This window comes from Chelonoidis abingdonii, chromosome 8 (genome assembly GCF_003597395.2).
Source record: "Chelonoidis abingdonii isolate Lonesome George chromosome 8, CheloAbing_2.0, whole genome shotgun sequence".
NCBI lineage: Eukaryota > Metazoa > Chordata > Testudines > Testudinidae > Chelonoidis > Chelonoidis abingdonii.
Window position 1 is genome coordinate 38,302,848 of NC_133776.1, and position 25,234 is coordinate 38,328,081.

The following is a 25,234-nucleotide window of genomic DNA, read 5'->3' on the forward strand; positions in this document are numbered from 1 at the left end:
ATTGGAGGTCAGGAGGTCATCTAGTCCAACCCCCTGCTCAAAGCAGGACCAACACCAACTAAATCATCCCAGCCAGGGCTTTGTCAAGCCGGGCCTTAAAAATGTCTAAGGATGGAGATTCCACCACCTCCCCAGGTAACCCATTCCAGTGCTTCACCACCCTCCTAGTGAAATAGTGTTTTCTAATATCCAACCTAGACCTCCCGCACTGCAACTTCAGACCATTGCTTCTTGTTCTGTCATCTGCCACCACTGAGAATTGCCTAGCTCCATTCTCTTTGGAACCCTCCGTCAGGTAGTTGAAGGCTGCTATCAAATCCCTCCTCACTCTTCTCCTGCAGACTAAATAACCCCAGTTCCCTCAGTCTCTTGTCATAAGTCATGTGCCCAGCCCCCTAATCATTTTCATTGCCCTCCGCTGGACTCTCTCCAATTTGTCCACATCCTTTCTGTAGTGGGGGGCCAAAAACTGGATGCAATACTCCAGATGTGGCCTCACCAGTGCCGAAAAGAGAATAATCACTTCCCTTGATCTGCTGGCAATGCTCCTACTAATACAGCCCAATATGCTGTTGGCCTTCTTGACAACAAGAGCACACTGCTGACTCATATCCAGCTTCTTGTCCACTGTAATCCCCACATCCTTTTCTGCAGAATTTCTGCTTAGCCAGTTCCCAGCCTGTAGCTGTGCATGGGATTTTTCCTTCCTAAGTGCAGGACTCTGCACTTGTCCTTGTTGAACCTCAAATTTCCTTTGGCCCAATCCTCCAATTTGTCTAGGTCACTCTTCTGGATCCTGTCCCTACCCTCCAGCATATCTACCTTGTTGCCTAGGCCCTTATCCTTTGTTCCTGTGAGGCTGGGCTTGTCTCATACATGCCCTGATGAGGTGTGAATGGCCCCTCTGCTTCTGGAGAGTTTTTGCCTGGGCTTGCTTTGAGCCGTGAGGATACATTTTCAGCCTCATAACTACATACATGAAATTATAACCTATAACATTACTGTAACAATTACTATAGCATTGCTATACCACCAATGCTCAGTACATCATGAGCCTTCTGAAGACACCTGACATGACAAACTTTGCATTAGATACCATACAATCATTTTACAAGGATGAACACAGGGCTGCTGGGTGTTCCCCCAAGGTACAGAGCATCACAGGGGAGCTACCTACATTATCCTACTATTCTGTGTGCAGACATGAAGAGCCAGAACGGTGTAGTATTCCAGCTTTTTCTTTTCTCTACATACGTTGTCATCTCTCAAACATTTCCTGGAAGTAAAGTTGCTACACATAAGCATACTATAATATATGTATAATATAGTCATTCTCTGGGGAAACCATCGATCCTAACACCTACTTTATGGTCCTTCTGTTGAAAAACCAACATGAGACCAGCTTTAGACCCTAAAGGACCCAGTTCCTTTTGTAAGTTTGACTCAGTCTTTTAGTGATGTTCCTGAACTTCACTAGTCTGAAGTAAGTCTACTGGGACACAACTTCCTGGCTCACTATGCAGACTACTGCAAGTTCTTCCTCCCTCAAGTCATTCAGTTACTCAATATGACTAACACTTGCTGATGCCAAAGGAAATGAGGTACATATTAAACATAAAATATTTCCATGTAATACCCCAAAGTTCTAAACTGCATTATGCTAATTTAAAGTACAACATAACTATAGTATGATGAGTAGAACAAGAGTAAAAGATTAGATTTCTGGAGAATCCTAAATGGATGAGGAACCTAAGACTCGGCAATGCAGGCAAATAGAGCCTTAGCATTACTCTGGCTTCTCAGCATGTTTCGTAAAGCTTTGTTTCACATAGTTCTGCTTGCCTGCCCCATCACTTTGCTAGTCAACTAGTATGTTCAGATTTATCTGTTACATAAAGCAGGACAGAAAGCTGAGTTCCTTCCATTTTCTTATAGAAGCTGAATCTACAAGTGGACCCAAGATAAAAATCTTGAGTCCCAATTTCAAACTGCTCTGCACTGGTCCTAGGTTTTTGTGCTGGCCATTATGAAGATAAAAATCAGCTGTCAAATTCAGATGTAGGTCCAAAATCTGAACTCATTGTCCCACCTGAAGTTGGAGATACTAGGTCAGGAGCTTTGGTTTAGGCTTCTTTCTAACTGCCACACATTCTACAAATGCCAAACTTGTTTTAAAACATTTAAGTACATAAATCAAACACTTTCCACAGGAGACATCAATATTTCCTGCTCCAGAACACCACACCGTTTCCCTTGCATGAGAATTACAGTAGGTGGCTAATGTTACTGCAAGGTGATTGACAAGTTTGTTGCTTCTGAATAGGAGTTAGTATATTAGCCCTGTACACCACAAATAAGTACTGTAATGCAGTGATTCTCAACCAGAGTACACATATTCCTGGGGGTACGCAGAGGTCTTCCAGGGGGTACATCAACTCATCTAGATAGTTGCCTAGTTTTACAACAGGTACATAAAAAGCACTAGCGAAGTCAGTACAAACTAAAATTTCTTACAGACAATGACTTGATTATACTGCTCTATGTACTTACTTTTCAACGTATAGTATAATATCTATATTCCAATTGATTTGTTTTATAATGATATGGTAAAAATGAGAAAGTAAGCAATTTTTCAGTAACAGTGTGCTGTGACACTTTTGTATTTTTAGGTCTGATTTTGTAAGCAAGTAGTTTTTAAGTGAGGTGTAACTTGGGGGTATGCAAGACAAATCAGACTGCTGAAAGGGGTGCAGTAGGCTGGAAATGTCGAGAGCCACTGCTGCGTATGTGTGCGCACCCATCCTTCCCTGTCCCTTTCTTAGATGGGATCAGAACTGCTCAACTGTGTGTCAGACTCTATAGTGTCATGAGTTTAAGAGCAGCAAAGAGTCCTGTGGCATCGGCTGCATCCAACGAAGTCTGTATTCACCCACGAAAGCTCATGCTCCAATATGTCTGTGAGTCTATAAGGTGCCACAGGACTCTTTGCTCTTTTTACAGATCCAGACTAACACGGCTACCCCTCTGATACCTGAGTTTAAGAGAGATTCCGCCTTAGCTTAGGTGGTAAGTACCTGTGTTTTTTAGATCAGGAATATTTTGCTGGTTGCTCTGCTCTGATGTAGCCATGGTGTGCAACAGTGACGTCTGTGAAGTTCCTAGGTAGTGATGGCTCTATTGAAATGACATTGAGCAAAAGAGAGCAAATAGGGAATATATTTTCAAGGATCTTTGGGGGCAGGAGGCAGCCCCTCCAACATGGAAGCACATAGCCATTAATGTTAGAAATATAAATGAGAATATTTGGCAAGAAAAATTGGGTTAAGGAGGATATGATGGGGGCTGTGAAACATCTATCAACCCATCTGTGACCCTGCCAAGATGCCAGCTCTTCCCGAGGTTTTAGGCCTCACCCAAGCACTGACAAATTCATTGCGGGAAACCAGTCTGTTCCACCTGTGTGTTAGTATGGGTGAGATGAATATTGAACCTATAACAATGAGTTTATGATATGCTTGTAAATTGCTACATTCATTAATCTCATTTATAATTTCCTGTATCACCTGCTATAAGGTAAGTTTTTGCTTTGTAACAGTAAGAAAAAAAGAATGTTTGCTTTGAAACGGTGAACCCAGTCTGAAGGGATTGTCTCCTGCCCATCAAGAAGGCTTATCAAAACTAAATGGGCCACCACAATACAAATACTTTGTTAGTTGTCCCCTTGCACCCGCAAGGAGGCTACCTGTAAAAGGGCTGGTCCCAACAGCTTGAATTCTGGAAGAAGGAAATAAATATAGCTGACAAGAAATTCTCATCTCTTTTGCTGTTTGGACCCTCACAGGGCTGTAGCTACAAAACTGAAGCCGAGATCCCCAGGGTCAGCTTGGCTTAGCCCTAAAAAGACATTCAGAGCTGGCAGATTTCTACATCTGTCACCTTTTAAAACCAAAAACTAACTCATTTGTATATATGTACACTTGCATGCTTTAATCTTGATATAACTCCTTTGTTTTCTTAGTTAATAAATCCTTAGATAGTTTACTATAGGATTGGTTGTAAGTGCTGGCTTTGGCATGAGATCAAAGATACAAATTGACATGGGGAAAGTGACTGGTCTTTTGGGACTGGGAATAACCTGAATAGTTTGTGACCTTTGATGGACAGCAACCATCTATCAGTAAGTCCAGCTTGCCTGAGTGGCAAATTAGACTAGAATGCCCACAGGGACTGAGACACTCCATGGTAAGACTGTTACTGCTTCAGGAGTTCATATTTGTTCCTGGGTCAGTGAAATCCAATTATAGACCATACCACCAATTTGGGGTCTCTGCCCTGCTTCCTAACAGCCTACCCGGAGTTTGACACCCACGATCATGAACCTCTCTGAATAGCACGACACCATCTTTGTGAATCTGCGCTATGAGTATAAATGAAATTAGCCCCACTCTGATTTCAGATAGATTTTGGCTGCTAGGCAAACTATTCACTGCAGCGGAGAGCACTGGAGGGCAGATGGAACTGCAGTGGAGGGCAAATTTTGGGGAAGGAGGATGGAACTCCAGTTCAGACTTTTGTACAAGTGTAATGTCTCATCATTTGACCAGCTGAGTGAGGAGTCCCACTCTAATATGCAAATAGTGCCTATACATAGAGTTGGTAAGAAACCAGAATTTCTATTCTGTGGGAATTTCTCACATTTGTTTTTGGTCTGCATTGGAACACGATGAAGTTTCCCTGAGAATAAAAAAGTTGATTTGTGACCATCCAAAACATTCAAACACTGAAATGTTTCATTTTGATGATGAAAAAACAATGTAATGTTAACTAATTAATATATTAGAGTCAAAACACAATTAATGGAAATAAAGGCAAAATTAAATGATTTTACCCTGTTGAAATGGTGTTCAGCATTGTTTAAACTTGCTTGTTTCATTTCTGTGATTCCTTGTGTCTCCCCTGCCTCTTCCAATCAAAAGTCTTGTTGAAATTAGCATGTTCTTGGTACATCTTTTTATTTTGACAGAGCTGCGGTTTTGGACTGAAAACTTTTGACTGAAAATTTTTTGGCCAGCTCCACCTATACCGAAGATAAGCTCTGCTGCTCCACCCAGTGGAAAGAGCTCAGAGCAGCCCAGCTCTTGTAATGAATAAGCGACAGGACAAGGGACTAGGTCCTGTGTATTTGGATGACCCGATTAACTTTTAATTCTATTTTATATAAAAACACCACTGAAATGTATCTGCTTCCAGGGAGGAAATAGCAACCAACTGACAAACAGCACATTGCACAGAAGTGTGAGGAAAGGAATATTTTGCCGAGGACATCAGGACATTCATTGAGATGGGGATCCTTAATATATATTCAGGACTTTTTAAAAAAAATAAAAACAAACAAACACTTAAATCAAGGGAGCTGATTCCTAAACAAGCTAAGTGTGAAACAGCTGAGCACTTGATTTTCAGTTGACTTTAATTAAATATACTACTCCCACAGCTGCATAGGCAAATTGTTATCCGAGGCCATTTGCACATGCAGTTATAAGGTTTAAGCAGTCAGGAACAGCAACTGTATATTGTATGCTTACCTTGATTAAAAATCATGCCCATGGCATCTATGAAATAATGGTTTCCATACAGAAGTACCAGGGATGCCTTTTGCTTAGTTTTTGTGGAGACGGTCAGGAGCACCGGTGAAAAGACTCTTGAAAATCTGATGGGTTCTAAAAAATGGCACCCTATGAATCTATCTGCTCACATCACAATCTTTCTCCAAGTTCCCCTGAAGGCTTTGCAGCCCTGCACAGCCATTAACCCGAGCTAGTGCCTAAATGGAACAATTTGCCCCTCTCTTAGGATGATGAGTTACAGTCACATGCCCCGACCCCCAGATTTGCTGTGCTGAGCATGCTCAGTAACATCTGTCAAAGCCACTGCCCTCACTCTGCTGTCCCTCCCCACCCCACATCGGCAGCTATGGGTCATCTTTGGGTTACGCTTAGGATTTCTGAAGCAGCAATCTCTAGAGAGAAGCATGAGGAAGTCTGTAGGAATAAGTTGCCTATGGCCCTGCACAGATGGAGCAGATGTGTAGAAATGAATCATTTTCCAGGGAATCGTGATCAAATTGGATCACAAGGGATATCTGATTCCAAAAGAAATGTCCCTGATTGCCACTAGTGTGGTCCCAATGATGTTTGAGCAACATACAGAGCTAGTATGGAAATAAAAAGCCAGCTAGTATGCAAGAGCAATACTTTAATCTAAATTACACCATATGGAATCCAATTTATTTCCAGTGTAAATAATGAATGACTCCTGCCGCCCCACATTCCGCATGTTCCACAAGCTTTGGCTTTAATGGGAAAGAGATAAGGCTTCACATTCAGGGAATGCATGCAGCTCAGTATTCAAACTTTAAAACTGAGGGGCCACATGCTGTTTCCAAAACACTTTTTTGCATGCTTACTTTATGGGTCTCCTGATGACAACCTAAATCCTGACTATTCTTCAGCAAGCCATTAATCTCCCAGATAGCAACTTCCTTGAATTCCATGTAGCAATAAAGAATAGGAGTACTTTCAGAGTCTAATGTGAAATGAGGCCAGAGGAGAGGGGCGCGGAGAGGAGCGCAGAAAGGGGCCTTAATTTTAAGAGATGCCCTCCTGGCATCTAACACCCTAGGCCCTAGTGCTGTCTGCATAGTCATCCTATTTAGGGTCTGATCCTGTTCTCACTGAAGTCTATTGGGGCCATTGATTTCAGGGGGGAATGAGATCAGCCTCCTATAAAGTCAGGCTCAGTAGAGAAGAAAGGGTAGATTATCTGCAGCATCCAGTTTCCACTGAGCTCAGCAGCAAAGAGGGAAAGAGCAGCAAACATTTTAAGGAGGGAATCTAGAGTTCACGGAAGAACTAAGTCAACAGCTCTGGAAACTGAAGCTCAGCCTTCACAGAACAAACACAGGCAGTGGATGAGAACTCTTCCCCACTGAGGGGATTCATCACTTATCTGAGGAGACCATCTTTAGGCATGAGAGTCACTAGCCCCCTTCTGTCCTGGACCTCTCCCCTGAGCCTGCGAACAAGGGCATCCGCTGTGCTGCAGACACTACCTGTCTAACAAAGGCTGCGCTCAGATCACTGACCCTGTCACATAAATCACCAAAGAACTATAGATGATAACTACTACTAGCTGGCTTTGCAGATGAACTGGTGGCCTGTACTGGAATTAGCAATTCAGAATCTCACGTTGTGACAGTAAGTTTACCGAGCCCCTGAGCCATCCAGCCTCTTATAAAATTGATGTTAGCCGTATGTCAGCGTGATCTTTACCCAGTAGGTATGTAAGCACCTTCATAATTATTCAAAAGAGGGAATAGCAGTAAGTATTTGAAATGCCAAAGCAATGGGAAGCATTTATGTTCACAGCAGATTGAAATGCCCTAAAACTATACCCTCCATATTGGTAAAGAGATAAGGAGAGGCCTGACACTGAATTCCTAGCCCTACCGCTCAAGAGAAGTTAAGACACCTCAACAACACACATAAGGAGAGACACTCCCTCACTGTACCTTTACAAGTTGAAATTAGTAAAGTTCTCAATAGAAATACCTGAGAGAAAATCAAGAATATATGGAGGGGACGCCTCCAGCAGTTTCACCTATGCTCTACCCCTGCACACACCCACCTCACAAGCATCCCTTATAATGGGACACTTGTAATCCCAAAGTTCCACATCTGTGTAATGCACTGGGTAGGGGTTACTCCCCAGTGTGGCCACTCCCGCCTGGCCAGGCATGGTACAACAGCCTCTTTGACTTTGGTGTCCCTTATCCACAGTCCTGCCAAGCCTGCGGTGGTTTTCCCCTTTTCACGATTAATCACTCTGGCCAGGTTGCTTATAGTCCCAACACATTTTGGGATAATAAAAAAAGTCCCACAAAATAGAAGCTTAGTGACATTATCTGAGACCTACAACCCCACCCTGGATTCAAAAGCTCTTCTCCTCCCATGTCCTCACATCAAGTGCACTTTTACATCTTCTTCCTTGAGAGACAGTAAGTGAACACGCACACTCTCTCTGCTCTGGGTTCAAGCCAGGGTACTGTATTAAGCAGCTAAGTTCTGCTTCTTCAAACACAGTGCTGTTTCCCCAAACCACTTCCTACCTTCATCTGCCTCCAGACTCTTCCACAGATCAGCTCCTTCTGGTGCTTTCTCTCAGGAGGTTCCAGCTCCTTGGGCCACTTCTTATCAGTCTGTGGCTGATAGAGATGTAAGGGACTGTTGTCCTCTTACTAAAACACAGTGAGGGGATTTTTTTTGTTTTTTTTTTTGTTTGTTTGTTTTTTGGTGGGCTAACTCCCAGTGCCAAAAGAAAGGGGAAGGGTTGATGGGAAATCAGGACCCTGAGACTGACAATCCCCAGGAACCATGGGGAGAGGCCAATGCTCCAGATCGCCTGTTTGACAACCTGTGAGCTGGAATTGCCAGGGTCAGACAGAGTGGGGCTGAGCTAAGAAGAAAGCAGGGGCACAAGCTGAGCTGGGGAACTGCTGTGCCAGATCCAGAGGGGCCAGAAAAGCAGCCCAGGGAGCAGATCCTGTTCTGGGAGCACAACTGCAGCCACAGAGCCAGAGACACAACACAGAGAGAGCAGACCCTGTGCTGGGAGCAGGACTGCAGCACAGAGGCAGAGGGGTCAGAGAAGCAGCCCAGAGGGCTGGAGGCAGAGCAGTAGCAGTGCTGAGGCAGAATGGAGCCGGGGCTAGAACAGGAACTAGGACTGGAGCTGGAGAAGTCTGGAGCTGGGTACAGTGAGCAACTGGCGCCAGCCAAAGGGGGACTCTGGGCAAAGGGCCCAGCGCAGAAAGACACCCCCAGCCAAGGGTCCTTGCAGCTCAGACTGGGAGGGGGATCTTAACCCGATGGGGGGCTGACATTGGGAAGAAGGATCCCACCACCCAAAGCCCGGAAGTGTCTGGCCACCACCAGAGCAAGTGTCCAACCCACAGCATCCCTGCAGCACAGCCAGGGCCTGAGAAGGAGGCCTGGGACCTACAAGGAACAAACTGTGAACTGCCCTGACATTCCAGAGAGACTGTTTGTGATGTTCTCTGCCACAGAGCAGAGTGATGTGTTTTCCTTTAACCTTTCCCATTTTTCCTTATTCTTTTTAAAATTAATTGCTGATTAAATAAATTGTATTTGCTTTAAATTGTATGTAATGATCAGTGGGTCAGGGAAACGTCCTGTGCAGAGAGAGTACCCCAGTGAGGGGATATCTTAGCACCTGTCCTAGGTGACCACAGCAAGGTTAAGGGTTGAGCTCCCCAGGAATCCTGGGCCAAGCCTTGTTGGTGTTACAAAGACTCTGCCAGACAGGAGAGTGGAAAAAGAGTCCTAGAGGGCAGGGAGGCCTCTGGGTAAAGGAAGTGGGAGCAAGGACTCAGATCCTTCCGCTAGCCCATTTCATCAGGGTAGTGCAGAAGCCAGGAAAGTTTCCTTGCAATAGCAGGCCCATTCCTCTGCTCACACAGAGGCTTCCCTGGCAGCACACAGCTCCTCACAGGCTATGTCCTCAACAGATACCCAGAAGGCTTTTTCCTAAATGCCTTTCCCTAGCAGCTCCTCTTCTTAGGAGCACCTCAATTTAGCAGCACCTGAGCTCTGGTAGCTTTCTGTCAAGTCCAGGTACTCATTAGCTGCTAACCAGCCACAGAGGCAGTTAAATACATCTAGGTGGGCCAAGATGGAGTCAATCTCCTTCAAGAAGCCTGTCATGAATAGGCTGGGCCCTAACTGCCCTTAAAGAGTCCAGCCACCCTATGATCTGTCCCTTCACTTTTATTGATAAAAATGATTTACAGGAGAAATACAGAACCATTCAGATGAGGCTATAAAAAGAGTCTTTTGCAATAATGGAAGGAATTCCTCTGCATTTTCAGTTTCCTCCGTTAATAATTTGTGTCCCTCTTACTTTGGGTCTTTGTCAAACACCGTGTCCCACCTTTGGGCCTTCACAAGACCAGGGGTATGGGTGCATACACACAATCAAAAGAGTAAGACAAAGAATAGGGTAGGTCAGAGTACAAATCAGGCCGTTATCCATCTAAGTGCCACGTATGTGTAACCCACACAAGTTCTGGGTGTGGTGTTCTGTCCCATCTGGTGGCACCAAGACCACTTAAAGAGAGAGAAAATGAGTCTGCTCTGCAGCCTTAGCTAACAGCCTGTTGGCTTTTAGCTCATGCTGTAGAGACTCATGCACTAAGCTCTGGAGGCCCCAGGTGCGATCCCGACCGGGGAGTATCGCTGTTATATATACATCTACAATTCATTGGCAAATGCAAAAATTTGAGCAATATCTTTGTGAGCACACGCAATATGTCCACAAACCAGGAAGCTGGGCCAAGGCCTAAAGCATCACTATTACTTGCTAATACAGTACAGTGGCCCTCAATGACAGTTAACTGCCACCAACCATGTTTTCCTCTTGTAAAGACTCACAGCAAATACAGAGCCCACCTCTTCAACCTGAGTTACATTCATTCCACCCACAACTTGCTAAATCCAGGTAACATTTCATAGAGAGACTCAATCCTCAGTAATTCTACTGGGCTAAAAACAGTTAATAATAAAATGTGTAACAAGTGCCTCAGAGCAATATTGTTGCTGTTTCTTCAGTGGAAAAACATGATTAATGTTCCTTAAGAAAATAGCGCTTCAGTGACTATAACTTATGTGCCATGATTATATATCACCCATGTGCCACATTGGAGCTGCAGAGAAAACTTTACTCCTGCTGATCAAACCTAACAGCTGCATGATAGATTTCTTGGTATTGCTCAGTTTAGAATCCTATGTATGTAGCAATGGCTCAGACAGTAACATATAGGAAGACAAAGCAGGGCGATTCACAAACCTTGCACAGGAACGTCATGTAATGGTGTATGCGTAGAATCACATGGGGAGCATTGCAGCAAGCAGGGATGCTCACTCACCTTCCCCTACCGCTGCTGCCAAAGGCTTCTTTGCTGATTGTTACAGGAGCAGCAAAGTTCTAACCCTGCTAATAGGCTGGATTGTAATTTATGAGCATCATTAGACTATAGCTGCCGCTGTGATAGAAAAATGGCAAAGGGTCACTTTATAGTGTTATGTATCTATAGTGAAAATGCCTACAATGATGCCCTGTTAAGGTCTTAAGAGAAAGACTGTAATAATCAGTGCAGCCAGCACCTCTACCATAACAAGTATTACAGGGCATTCTGGGGGGCGGGCAGTGTGGCTAATATTCTAGAATAATATTTGTCTACATATTTATAGGGCTTCATTCACCATAGTGGCTGAGCACCTCCAATGGATTTAAAAATAGAATAATAACAACAGTTGCTTTCTGATTTGTCCTTCCCAGACTGAAGGAAGCCTGGCTCGATAGGTTTACAGTTTTGTGCGTTGAGTGAGTGTGGTGTGTAGGCACGGGATAGAGCACCTCTTTGTGGGAAAGCAATGTGAAGCAATGAGATTTGCATTTAGTTCTGAGAAGAGTGAACTCTGCGGTCATTCTGACATCATGCAGGAGTGAATTCAAGAGCTTCTTGTGAAAGTTCTGTCTCCCACACTCACGCCTCCTTCTATTGATTGGCACTTTCGTTGTTTCAGTGGAATACCGCTGCCATGGGAAGGGAAGATTCTAGGGCCAGTCCCATGGGAGATTTTGAATGTCACAACCCATCTTAAACAGAGCCCTGTGATCAATGGTGAGCTGAAGTGATGTGTTCATGTGCAGTAGTGTTGTTAAACAGTTGAGTTTGAACCAGTTGGAGGTTTTTCAGAATGTGTGATTTCTTCGCTAGATATAGGGAGTGTCACTCTATTTATCTTAGGTAATCCTCTGGCAGAATTACTGTATTATCTGAGCACCTCACACTCTTAAATGTTTTTATTCTCGTAACATCTCTCTGAAATAGTGAAGTGCCATTACTCTATTCTACACATGGGGAAGGGAAGCATGAAGGGTAAGTGACTTTCTCAAGGTCCCACAGGAAGTCTGTAGCAGAGCATAGAATTGAACCTGGGTCTGCTAAATTCTAGTCCCTGCTCGTTCCCACTTCCGCCAGCAGAGGCCCCAGGACTCTCTTGGCTGGGGAGTCCCTCCTCTCTCTTACAGCATATGAGCTGATGCCACCAGAAGTCAAGTTCTCAGCGGACCCCTCTGTACTCCACTACACAGGAACAGACTCCCCATGCACCAGGTCGAAACACTCTTTGGCCTGGCAACTCTTCGGTCCAGATAGATGGGCATTTCTGTGGCATTGCAACCCCATGTGCCAAGTTGCAGCACCACTCATTAAAATTTGACCCAGCTGCCCCTCAATGGCATTGCAACCACACAGCTGAGGCAATACTCCAGCCCGCTCTGGTAGCAGCTATACTGATTTCGTAAGGGACCACTGCTTAAAAGTGGTCACATCATGTCCCCTTCCCCCTCCAATACAGCAGCCTATGTAGGGTGACCAGATGTCCAAATTTTATAGAGACAGTCCCAATTTTGGGGTCTTTTTCTTATACAGGCTCCTATTACCCCGCCCCCTCCACCTCCTGTCTCAATTTTTCACACTTGCTGTCTAGTCACCCTAAGGCTATGGGTCTTTGAGCAAATACAAAAACCTTTGGAAGGTATTTGCAACTCTTAGACTACCCTAATTGGCTAAAACACCAAGGGTATGTCTAGACTACCCACTGTATCAGCAGGTAGCGATCGATTTCTTGGGGATCAATATATCGCGTCCCATCTAGACGTGATATATTGATCCCCGAACATGCCCCTGTCGACACCGGAACTCCAGCAGTGCGAACGGCGGTAGCGGAGTCGACAGGGGGAGCCGCGGACGTTGATCCCGCGCCGTGAGGACGAGAGGTAAATCGATCTAAGAGACTTCAACTTCAGCTACGCTATTCACGTAGCTGAAGTTGTGTATCTTAGATCGATCCCTCCTCCTTCCCCCCCGTAGTGTAGACCAGCCCCAAGAAAAAGGATGAGCTTGCTCAGTGCTTAATTTGTAATGAAAGAGGTGCTGGGGCTCAAGCAATTTTTTTACTGTGATAACTGACATGGCAAGTCCAGAAGTGCTGGGGCTCAGCCCTGGCACAAATTAAGCACTGATCTGGCTATTATTTCTGGCCCAAGTGTATGTGAAGATGGAAAAAAATAGCAAAAATAATTTATCAAATGTGTCCATAAGTAAAATACACTCCATGATTAAACAACCAATGGTTTGGTCAGCTCTAGTCATTCTTCTGGCTCTCCAGTTCAAGAATTTTGCATTTCTTACTCGGCATAATGTGGATCTAGACTAATAACACAGCTTCTCTGAGAAAGAAAAGAGCGTTCAGATGAAACCACAGCATCTAAATAGTTTAGCCAATACATGTCTGAGCAAGAAATAACAGAGGGCCACTGTATGTTATCGTTTTATTCCATGATACTGGGCAAATTGCTGAGGTGTCCTGTGCCCCATTTTGCCTAGCTACGATAACACTGACTTACCTCAGAGCAGTGCTTCCTTCATATTTATAAATGCTCCGAGATTCTTGGGTGAAATATTCTATATAAAGGCAAAGTATTATTGTACTTTATCTTGACTGAAAGCATCAATGAGGATGCCTCTGTTACACTCTTAAGAGAACTATATATTTGAAGCCTGTATATCAAATATTCTAGAATAATGTATTTATGCAGGTACTTATGTGGTTGCCATCATGGTCGCATCTGAGCACCATGTGTTTAACAATAGAAATAACATTCAGAGTCTCTCCTAATCTCTGTTTCCATCCTTCCCAGCCTGTAGCAGAATGGACTTGATTAATTTATAGCTTTATCCTCATATCCCCCCAGGCAATTGGAAGCAGGAAGTATCCGCAGAGCTGGACTCCTGATGTGCAGGGAGCGTATGGTGCCTGTGCAGATTGCAAACATCCTGTGTCCCAGTGCAGTAGACCTACAGCAGCACTGCTACAGGCAGGGTTCTCTATGTTGGCAGAGACACCGGCAGGATTTCCTCCTTAATTATTACCTAGATTGTATCTGTTGCAGATGAGAGAATTACCTATACAGGGTGAGTATAACCCATTCTTTGGCCTTAGGTCCCAACATCCGTCAAGGAGCATTACAAATCCACATGCTGAACTTGCTGCTGTATTTTATTCAACAGGTGATCCCTGAGCTAGTTTATGAATCAAAACCACACGTTGTTCCCTATAGCTAATCCAGCAAATAGATGACATACAGTGCTACCATGAAATGTGTGCCTAATTAATATGTTCATTTCAGAGAGGAGTATGCAAATAACTGGTGTGTTGGGCTAGAACCTTCTACATTTGGTCAGATTATAAGCCATTTATCATTATCTTCCAGCTCAGGCATATTAGCCATGAATCTGACCTAATTCGCTTGTGGGAAATATCCGCACCATTGAGGAGTATAACTAAATCAGTATTTTTTCCTCTAGCTGCCTGTGGACTTTAAAAACTAACTAAACTGAGAAAATATTCTCTCCTTAGTTCACAGTTTGTAAAGAGCCTCCTTTATTTTGAACCAATAATGAATGGTAGCCTTAAGGTCACCAAGCAGTCTGTGAAACATCTTTTCTTTCTGTGTCATTGCCAGTTAACTTTTTAAGCTAGATGCTTGTTTGTTAGCTTTTTCCTCGGCAAATCTAAGTATTAATTTAAACAAAGACTAAAAGCAAAGGAAATAGATACATGTAAAACTATAGAGTATATTTTCCCCCTAGTTATGCACAGGACCAGAATAGGCTAGATGTCTATCAGGTCTTTGTCAAGGTGGTCATATTATCCTTCACACTTATTAGCTGGCTTCAGTGTAAACAGATCCCAGATATCTTTATATCTCATTTTCATGTCTCAATTTATTGTACTGCAATTTAAGCCCAGAAACAAGCTAAACTTTTGTTGCCAAAGTTGAGCTGTATTTTTTTTCTTTCTTTCTTATCTCCAGGGCTGTCAGAAGTCATTCATCAGGTTCACTGATGTGGCCACAGAATAGTGAGAACCAGACACTGCAATATGGTTCAGTATGGAAGCTGGAACTTTACTTAACTTGTACCTAACAGGGGAAACCTTGCCAAACTCCCCAGTTCCATTGCAACTTTCAGCAGATACCAGTGGCCCCTGATCCACTATTAGCCTGATGGTAAGTGTGATGGCCAGGTCTGATCTATTCCCTCAAGCCTGCCAAAGGACCCTGACTTGACTCCAGAGTCCTGACCAGCTCCCCTCCTCCAAGCTGGAGGAGAAATGAGATGAGGAGAGCCACAAGCTGCACGGGACAGATGCAAATGCCCTCACTATGCCATGTGAATGCCCAATACCAAAGCCCAGGCAACCCACTGGATTACCAGGACCTCACTCAGATCCTTCCTAACCCCCCACCATCACAGTGGAGCCTGCCAAAGTTGTGACAATTTTAATGTAGACCTCCCAAACCAGACCTACATGATGTTGAGTGGAAGGAGAAAAAACCCACACTGCAGTTTGCTGATTTTTGCCAAATGATAAAAATCTCTTCCAGCCCCCCAAACTGTCTATTAACCAAGCCCCCCCTCACAGTGTCCCCTGAGCCCCAGCAAATAGATGAAGGATGAGGCTGAAACAGGGAAGCCCACAATATCTATGCCACCGAGGTGGAAGACTGTATGAACACTTCCTCTCTGTCCACTAATACCACAGAGGAGCCCAGCACCTCCCCCGATGGCAGTAGCTGTGAATGGGACAGGTCCAGAGGCTCAGCCTGTGATGCTTCCCTCCGCCTGTGCCAGACACCACAAGGATGGTACAGAGGGGAAAAAGAGAAGAAGCAGTCCCCAGAGGCTGAAGGTGAAGGGATGGACCTATGAAGGGAGTGTTTCCACTGCTTCCAGCCCCACCCTAGCTAATGGAGCGAGCAATTTCATAACATGCTTAGCTCATAGTAGTTTACTGACTGCATTTACAGTATAGAAACCTGTAACTCTGCCTTTACCAGCAGACATCACAGTGAAAACACAGTTATTTCTATGGGTTTTGTAAGATAAACATGTGTGGCGCTATCTCAAAGGGCCAAACTGTGCCAACCTTCTTCACCTGGAGTAGTCCCTTACTCTATGAGTAGCCCATCTGGTTTCAGTGGAGCTACTTAGAGAGTAAGGTCCTATTGAATGTGAGTGGCACAATCTGGTCCTAAAGCATTAGTGAAGTTATCTTAATTTGAAGTGAACATTCCAACTACAGTACAAATTATTGCTGAAAAATATGGAATAGCTGTTGGTGTTTAATATTCCTGTTTTAAACAGCAAGCAAATCTCAGTCATTAAAATCAAAAAGTAATTTAGTCTGAGTGGTAAGACAGAGTAGAAAAGCATTTAAAACCAAAATTGCATATTAGTTTGGAGATATTTGATACAGTAATAGTAATAAATAATACAAATTTCCATTTAGATGTGTAGTATCTGTGGATCTGAAAGCTCTTTACAAAAGGTAGGTACAGAATTCCTATCCCAATTTTTGCGGGTGGGAGGCTTCAGAGGTGCAGATAGAATGAGTTGTTCAAGACAATATCAGAGTCAGAAAAAGAACCTAGAATGCCTGATTCCCAGTTCTATGTTCAGTCCACTATCTCCTTCCACACATGGAGGTCTTGGAACTCAATTAAACAAGAAGCTAAGGAAAGGACCCATTACTGGACATCTGTTTTGAGTAGTGAACAAACATTATTCCCAGGAAAGGTGTTTCTTTATTTAAATAAAAATTAGTGCCCATAAAAACAATAAACTATAAATATATGACAATTATATACAACTCAGTATATACACCATTTTTACAGCTACAAATACATTTATACTAAAATAAAAGGATGGAGGAGAAAGCAATGGAAAATGTGACAACTCACGTCAGTCTCAGTTGGAAAGTTTCAGGATTCAAGTGATTCCAGGCAAAGTGCCAAACTTAATTTGGCTTATTACAAACTTAAACAGCCCCCTTTGGAGTAAATCTATCAAAAGCTTTATATGGTCTGATCTAAAGCTCACTGAAGTCAATGGAAAGAAAATCACTGACTTTAAGAGGTTTTGGATCAGGCCCCTAGTGACCAGTAAAGCTTTTTCCAACCACAAATATCCCCTGTGGTATAAGAAGGCTGAAGTTATATGTCTGTATGGCCTCTCCCATTATATTAACCCTTTAAAGTGAAAACAGAGCTCCCACTGCTAAACAGCAGGAGTACAGAGGGCTTTTGCCTCAGTTAATTTCTGCTGTTGTGTTCATGTTTTTCGAACTGTCTCGCAAGCTCTAATGCCAATGGATAAATCACAGAGCTATTTTAACTCAGGAAGTATGCAGGGATATTTTATAAGCATATTCCTGTGCAGTGCTTTAAGATTTCAGCTCTTTGCTGTTCTGCGTAAGAGCTAATCTATGCATAATGTTATAATAAAATTTCATGCATGATTGAAGTAATCATACTTTGATACAATATTAGCCTTTGATTATTTAGAAAAAAATGAAATAATTTAGTAGCTAATGCATCTGTAAAACCACACTGCCATTTGCTGAGGAAAAGTGTTACAACAGTGGTTTAAAAAAATTACTGATCACAATATAGAAATGCATGTGCCACATGCAAGCCAATAGTGAAAGAAAAAGGAACAGACAAAAAATGCAACCTGATGTTTATCTACATTGGTTTCAGTGGAAGGGTCAAATTCTCTGATGGTGTAAATGGGCACAACTTCCTAGACTTCAATGGAGAATTTCGCCCTGAATACTTAGGGTAAAATCCTGGTCACCTTGAAGTCAAATGGGAGTATAGCCATTGACTTCAGTTCAGCCAAGGTTTCACCCTTAATAGTTAAAATTCTGCTCTGAGTTATACCCATGAAAGACCATTTATTTCAATTCAGTGCAACAGAGCAGAGCTAGCATTTCTAGCTCTTACAGTTTGTAGCAAAGATCTTTTAACGTGTTTTGCACTGAAAGATCTCTGACTTTTGCAATCAAATTTATATTGCTAAATGCACATTTCTAATTGGTCATGTGAAGTCTCAGGCATCTTCAAGTAAAACTGCAGTGATTTGTGGCTTGCCAGAAGGAAACACAGTAAAAATACTTCTAGTAGATCACATATCTCTGAGAATGGACATTAACAATGATGATTCAAAACTAGTCACTTACACTTGGATAACTACTCTCAACATTTCCCAGACATTTGCAGAATTTTGAAATATGCAGAGGATATATCAGTAATAGTTACCTACTGAGAAAAATATTCTCCATATTCTTAGCACTTACAATAAAAAAACAGCAGTCAATTTTCTAATTAGTTTAAAAAAATAATAATTTTTAAGTTTCACTTTGATGTTTGTGTATTTGATTCCTCATCTTGCCAGCTTTCAAGAACATATTAGGCTCTAGAGCACAGCTACCTGTTGAGAGTTCATTGAGCAGGAAAGTAAAACTGCAAGATCTTAACATTAGTTCCATTCACTCTTTTGCTAGCTGGTGGGGCTGCTTTTCAAAGGCCTGCAAGTGCTAGGAATTTTGGTGGATGTTTTCTGAAGACCCTTCACTGCTCTCATTGAGAAGGGCTTCTGACACTTCCCCCAGCTCAGTGTCCAGCACTTCCTCTTGAATGGTGAAGTGAATATCAGGTGAGGAAGACTCCGAACTCACACTGCTTCCCTCCATGGAGCAGACAGCACATGACAAAGATGGTACCATACTCTCTTGCAGCACATTTAGCATCATGGGGATCTGGACGGACCTCAGTCCTGACACGGTTGGCCGAGGTTTCATAGCTTCTCCCCAACACCTTTCTTCATCTTGGTAGAGCAGAAGCAAATTGGATTTCTTTTCTTTCCTCTTGGATTTCATGTAGCCCAGCATTATTCCCATTAAGAAGATCCCATAGAAAGACATGACAATCAGAATGTAAAAGTACTCATTGCCGCTGCTGTTGTTCTTCTCCGGAGTTTGAGGTTCAGCAGTCAACATGGTTTGGGTCATGTTTGTATGATCCATCTTCAACATCAAAACACTTTCACCAGAATTTAAGCCTAGAAGAGAACATGTGTGTTAGGTATCAAAACTCCAGATCAGATATTTGAAAACAAGCCCCTATAGACATTCATGAATTAAAAACCCAGGCTGTTCTTTGTCACTCACAGTGTGATCTTTTAAAAGCTGGCAGAACCCAACAGACTGAAGTTTGCATAGTCTACAGTGTTTGGGAAATAACTAATCTTTTAATCTAATGAAATATCATTCAAATACAAAGAGTATTGTACAGAGAGTATGCAATATTAAATTATAATAAATACAACTTTAAAATATAACAAAACCCAAGTATGGACATTTAGCATTATGAGTAAAAGTGGAAAATACTCTACCAGTCACATTTATGTAACTGAAACTGGCAATTCTGATGGTTGCCAGTGTTTCAATAGGAAAAACAAAGTTAGAAGTGTTATTCCATTGAATGATGTGGGAGAAAGAAAAGAGACGTGAGCCACTTACGTGACTATGCAAATAATTCCTTACTTCACAAAGCTCAAGAGATCCTTTCTCTGCCAAATGCTGGGTATTCTGAAAACTTTGCTCTGCTGCAGTCAGAATATATAGTCTCTCAAGAAATGTGTCATCACGTGTCCTGGAGCCCAAGTTTATAATAGTTTTGGGTTGGAGTCAACAGATGAACTCGAAGGTTTGCAGTTCGACCCACTGAACTCTTAACAGCTGTGAAAAGAAAAAGGGTTGGGAATTCAGAGTTACTTTTTCTTAACCAGCACAGCACCAGATCTTTCAAGTTGCAAATCTGTTCCCTCCCCCCGCAAAATACTAAATTTGAACACCAAAAGCTATTGTACGTAACAAAAACTCCACTAATTATAAACTCCCCTTTGTCATAAAATACAGAAAAATATATTCACGGTTTTATAGTACACTGTGGATAAGGTCTGCTGCAGCCAGGTGCAATGTTACTGCTTTCCCTGAAGTCTGTGGGGGGCCAGATTCTCTGGTGCCCTGAACATAGTATAGTTAATTAACCACTGACAAAAGGAGAACAAAATGCTTCCACATTGGAATGGTGGTGGCATCCATCTACTTTGCTCTCACTTTGCACAAGGAGCAGGGAAATGGAGAATCAGGTCTTAGAACCTGAATGAACCTTTCTCTGTAGAACACCCTTGTGTATAAATGGTAGTTTTCAGTAGGATCAGTAAGCTAATAATACTTAGTATTACAGGGTCATGTTCACCCTGAAGCAGAGATTTAGTGATAGGCCCTCTGCACTATTGAAACCTATGGCTAGGCTGCCATTACAGATTGCTTCTGTAACTCTGCATGAAAATCAGAGTGCATCTGTGCCAGCCCCTGATAGCCCAGCATAGAGGACAGCACAAGGGGCAGACTAGTGAGTGAGTCCACAGAACCTACAATTGCACTGATCAGTTGAACCTAACTACTATCTCCTATAAGTGGCACAAGGGGCCTGTGACTATTATGCCACCATAGGCTTCAGTACATGTTGCAGGAGGCCCATGCTGCATCTTGGACTTTCACCTCTGCATGGCCCCCACTCCCACACAAAGCTTGATTAGCCAGGCCCCATGCATATTATGTGAATGTCTCCTATAGTGGATCACTTTAAGGATGTTTATGTAACAGGACGCTTCCGTTCCAGACAATATTTTACCAAGGTTGTGGAATTTCCCCATTGTAGGTTCTGAACTTTTCCACAGTAAATTGTGGCTTCCTTCAACAGGCTCTAAATGCTTTACAGCATCACGTCCTCTCAGCATCCCTATGCTATATTGGTTTATATAATTATACCCATTTTATAAGTGGATAAGCCAAAGTACAGAGAAGGAAAGTGATTTTTAATGAAATTCTTAAGTCCAGGTGACACAGAACACAAGCCCTATCCATTTTCTACTTTGATGTGTTTCTTTTTTCCATAAGGCCCATAGATAGAAAGACTAAACCAGCAGGAAGGATTCCCTTCCCTGCCCCTTGAAACTGAGGATCTGCTCTCTAGGATGTTGATTTTATTCTCTCCTCACACATTCCTATATGATAGCTCAGTAGATGTTGATGTTGGACTAATGTCTATTGGGATTTCATGTGACAAAATCTGTCTGCAGCACCCTCTTGCCAAGTCTGCATTTTTCTTCCCTGTTCCCTACAGATTACTGAGCAGAAAGCACTAACATAAGAGTGGGCTTAAATGCCTATCATAGAATATCAGGTTGGAAGGGATCTCAGAAGGTCATCTAGTCCAACCCTCTGCTCAAAGCAGGACAAACCCCATATCAGTGCAGGACTCCCATTTGTCTGGTTACCTTTGAGAATTTTCTTTGATATTCTTGTCAGCTTCATAACACAGCCACCTCTTTCCTAGCCAAGTGGGCTAGATGATATCCTGCCCCAATAGGCCTCCCACCTGGCTGTTGGAATTTAGAATTCGACATATTAAAGCCCATGGGTTATATTTTTTCCCTCAGATAAGCATGCAAGACTTCCATGGACTTGGACAGAAGACACAAAGATTCATCCAAGGGTTAACATTTGGCCCAGTGCAATGCATCCTAGCAGGGTGAAATCTCCTCCTCATGCCCAAGTAAATGGGCTTTGTGCAGGGAACCAACTGGTAGTTGGGGGTAGAGGGGCACAGAGAGAGGGAGAAGGGCAGCTCTTCAGATCCTCTGCGGTCACTGCTCCAGCTCCTGAACTGAAACAGGGACATGTGAGAACCCCCAGTGCAGAGAACTGTGTCTACCTACATACTTGTAGCCTCTTATTCCACCTAAACTATCATGGTCCCACACTGTCCAGTCCCTGATCTTCCCCCATCACACACTAGCAGACATGGCATGGAGCCATATGCAGAAGGTAGAACTCCCTTTTGAACCTGCTCTGTAGCCTCCCATTCCCCATGTGGTGAAATGGTATGTAAAATAATACTGAATTAAATTGCTGCAGCCTGTCAGAGCACAAGAAAGCTGTGCAGGTACCACAGCCCAAACAGTTATGTAATTCCTTGAATTTTGACTGAGAGGGGAATGGATGTGCACAGTGAGTGAATGGGTATTTCTCAAAAAACATTGTAACCATGGTTACTCAGACTGGCTGCTGCCCACAGAATTCCCTCATCTGTCACACTATGTGACCCCACATTAAATACACTTGAATTTCAAAAGAACCACTTTTGCTAGAGGAGGAGACACTAACCCCTTTTGAAATGGTAAAGAGGAGGGGTAGAAGGACACTGAGGTGAGGCTGGGTAACAGGGTAACATGGTGGAGATGATGTCAGATGTTAGATGGCCAAGTTGTTTCTGGGCTTGTGGATGAGAGTTCTGAGGACAATAGTCAACTACAGCAGTGGATTTTACAGCAAAAACAATTATAGATTTTATAGAGTGCAGGGGTAAGAGGATGGAGAACATCTTCCAGTTGAGTAATGGCAAGTTTAGGGTGCTTTCCTCAGTCTTTACACAGTAATAATTAAATCCTTGTCTTTGTGTTATCAGCTCAGAAACAGGAAATACCTCCAAGTTATTTGTTGAAGCTATCATAAGCCTTCCCAAATCTGGACCTTAGCATCCAGAAATCTGGGTGCCTGCCTGAACCCTTCTAAGCTTAATTACCAGCTCAGATTTGATCTCGCTGCCACCAGCCAAGTGATTTCCAGGACTTGGCTCCCTCTCTGGTCTCCCAAAACCTTCTCTGGGAGACCCCAAGACTCAGAAGCCCTGAGTCTTACCACAAAGGGAAGTAAGCCCCCTCCCCTTAGTCTCCTCTTTCTCCCACCCAGACTTTCCTCTCTGGGCTAACCTGAGAGTACTGATGCAATCTCTTTACATCACAATACCAAGAAGCATGTCTCCTTATTCCACAAAGAGATAACCCCAAATACAAGGAAACAGAAATGATTCTATCTCTCTTTCCCTCCACCAATTCCCCGGTGCTGCAGAGCTTACCCTCCGTAGATCTAACATAAAGAGAATTCCCTTCCTTCGTTCCTTAGCCTACTCAGAGAGAAAACTCAAACAAGTCTTAAAAAGAAAGCTTTATATAAAAGAGAAGAAAAAAACACATGAACATATGATCTCTGCATTAATGCATAATACACAGGGCTATTACTTAAAAGAAAAATATGAATAAACAGACTTATTCAAAAAGAGATACACTTTAACCATTCCAGCAAACTACACACATGTGAATACAAAACAAAACATATAAAAACCTACTGTTTTGCTACCTTTGTACTCACAACTTTGAAACTGAAGATTAGAAGCTTGAAGATAGAAGCCTCTCATAACTGAGAGACAGACAAAAGACAAAGACACAACATTCCCTCCCTGAGTTTTGAAAAAATCAGTTTCCTGATTGGTCCTCTGGTCAGGTGTTTGGTTCCCCTTGTTCCCTTTACAGGTGAAAGAAACATTAACCCTTAGCTATCTGTTTATGACAAAAGCTTATATAGAATCCAAAATTGCACCAACATCAGTGGGAGTTGGGTCTGAGTATGGGGCTTGTCCTAAAGAGGTATCACATCATACTGTTTAATTAGCAACTGTTACTAGAGCTGGCTGAACAATTTCTGCCTGAATTTATCTTTCCCATCAAATCAGCAGTGTACACCACACTGATCAGTGGGAAATGAGAGTGCTCAGTATACAGCGTCATGTCAATTTTGATTTGGAAAAAAAGTGGAATGGATCATTTTCATAAGGTTGACAGGGAACATTTAGTTTGTTTTTCAAAATGACTTCATTTCAATATTTTTATTCCATAAAATTTAAATCAGAATGAAACTTTTTGATAAACCCAAAACATTTTTTCCAGAATTTCATTTTGAGGGAAATTTCAAATTTGTTTTTGTTCCATTTCAAAACAGAAAAAAATTGCAAAAATTACAGAATTTCCTGTGGAAACAACAGCTCTGGCTCCTGCACAGCTTTAGTTATTATCCATCTTCATTCATCTTTGTCATGAGGAGAATCTTACTCTCAGCATGAGCTATAAAAATTAGTTTATGAACAGTCCACTGTTGCCCCTCCTATTTTCATCCCCCAGAGGTTTCCAGGGCTACCAAAGGAGAAGAGAAGAATGGCCAGCCAATCAAGACAAATTATAACATTGAAAAGGTCACTTCCCCTCTCCTGGATTGCCGCGAGCAGCTAGTCCGGAGAAGGCACTCACATCTTAATGGGTCTTTTGTGACAAAAGTAACGTGAATGGAAGCAGGGCTGGCTCCAGGCACCACCAAAGAAAGCAGGTGCCTAGGGCGGCCAATAGAAAGGGGCAGTAGTCCGTCCGTTGTTGGGGCAGCCCGCCCAGGTCTGTGGCAGCACTTCAGCGGTGGGTCCTTCACTCCTTCTTCCTCTTCAACAGCACTTCGGCAGCCGCTTAATCGGGGGTTTTCCTTTTTTTTTTTCCTCACTTGAGGCAGTACAAAAGCTGGAGCTGGCCCTGAATGGAAGTGGCATATCTTTAAGAATAACAACAAGACTTTGTTCTTCTTTAAACACCCTTCATCCAGGGACTCAAATATTCATTAAGGCTCACAGCTTCCCCATGGGTAGGTATCTATCTGATGACAAAGGCAGCAAGGCCCAGGGGATGACAGAACATGAACCCACACTCAAAATAAAGGTTAGGAGAGAGGAGAAAGGGAAATGGCACAGAAAGAATCCATTATCAGTACAACATGAGCTGCAGCAAGCAGTTTCCCCCAGAGAGCCAGAGAAGTTGCTGCAGGCTGAAGTGGAAAGTACAGGCTTAACCCTTTGGGGACCACTGTGTTCCCAGTGCTGAATTTATGTGTCAGTTTCTATCTAGTAAGTCAAAAAGACTGCTGTTACATAATTATCCGGGCTTGATTACATGAGCTGCTGAAGCACCCTCAACTCCCATTAGTCCATATGGCATATGTACAAAGTTCTCTAATGGTTTTCTTCTCTGAAGCAATCATTTTAAAACTGATGTGAAAGAAAGGGAAGAGAGTTGGGGGAGTATTGTGAGAAGTGGAACTTTAATGGGGATGGCAGGTCAGATATCTACAGCTGAAAGAGGAAATGGGAGACCTTTCATTGTACAAATATTTACTAAATTGTGGCTCAGAACATTTACATACTACAGCTGAGAAGGGAGATTAAAGGATAATTAGTATCT

The 25,234-nt window shown here is 42.9% G+C and overlaps 1 protein-coding gene across 1 annotated transcript; it reads right to left on the minus strand.

Moving 5' to 3' along the window:
- Window positions 1-16,480: 16,480 nt before the first annotated feature.
- KCNE4 (potassium voltage-gated channel subfamily E regulatory subunit 4) lies at window positions 16,481-19,085 on the minus strand. The gene has a single exon (XM_032789102.2). The coding sequence runs from the start codon at window positions 19,083-19,085 to the stop codon at window positions 18,588-18,590; it is 498 nt and encodes a 165-aa protein (XP_032644993.1). The 3' UTR covers window positions 16,481-18,587.
- Between the last annotated feature and the right edge of the window lie 6,149 nt (window positions 19,086-25,234).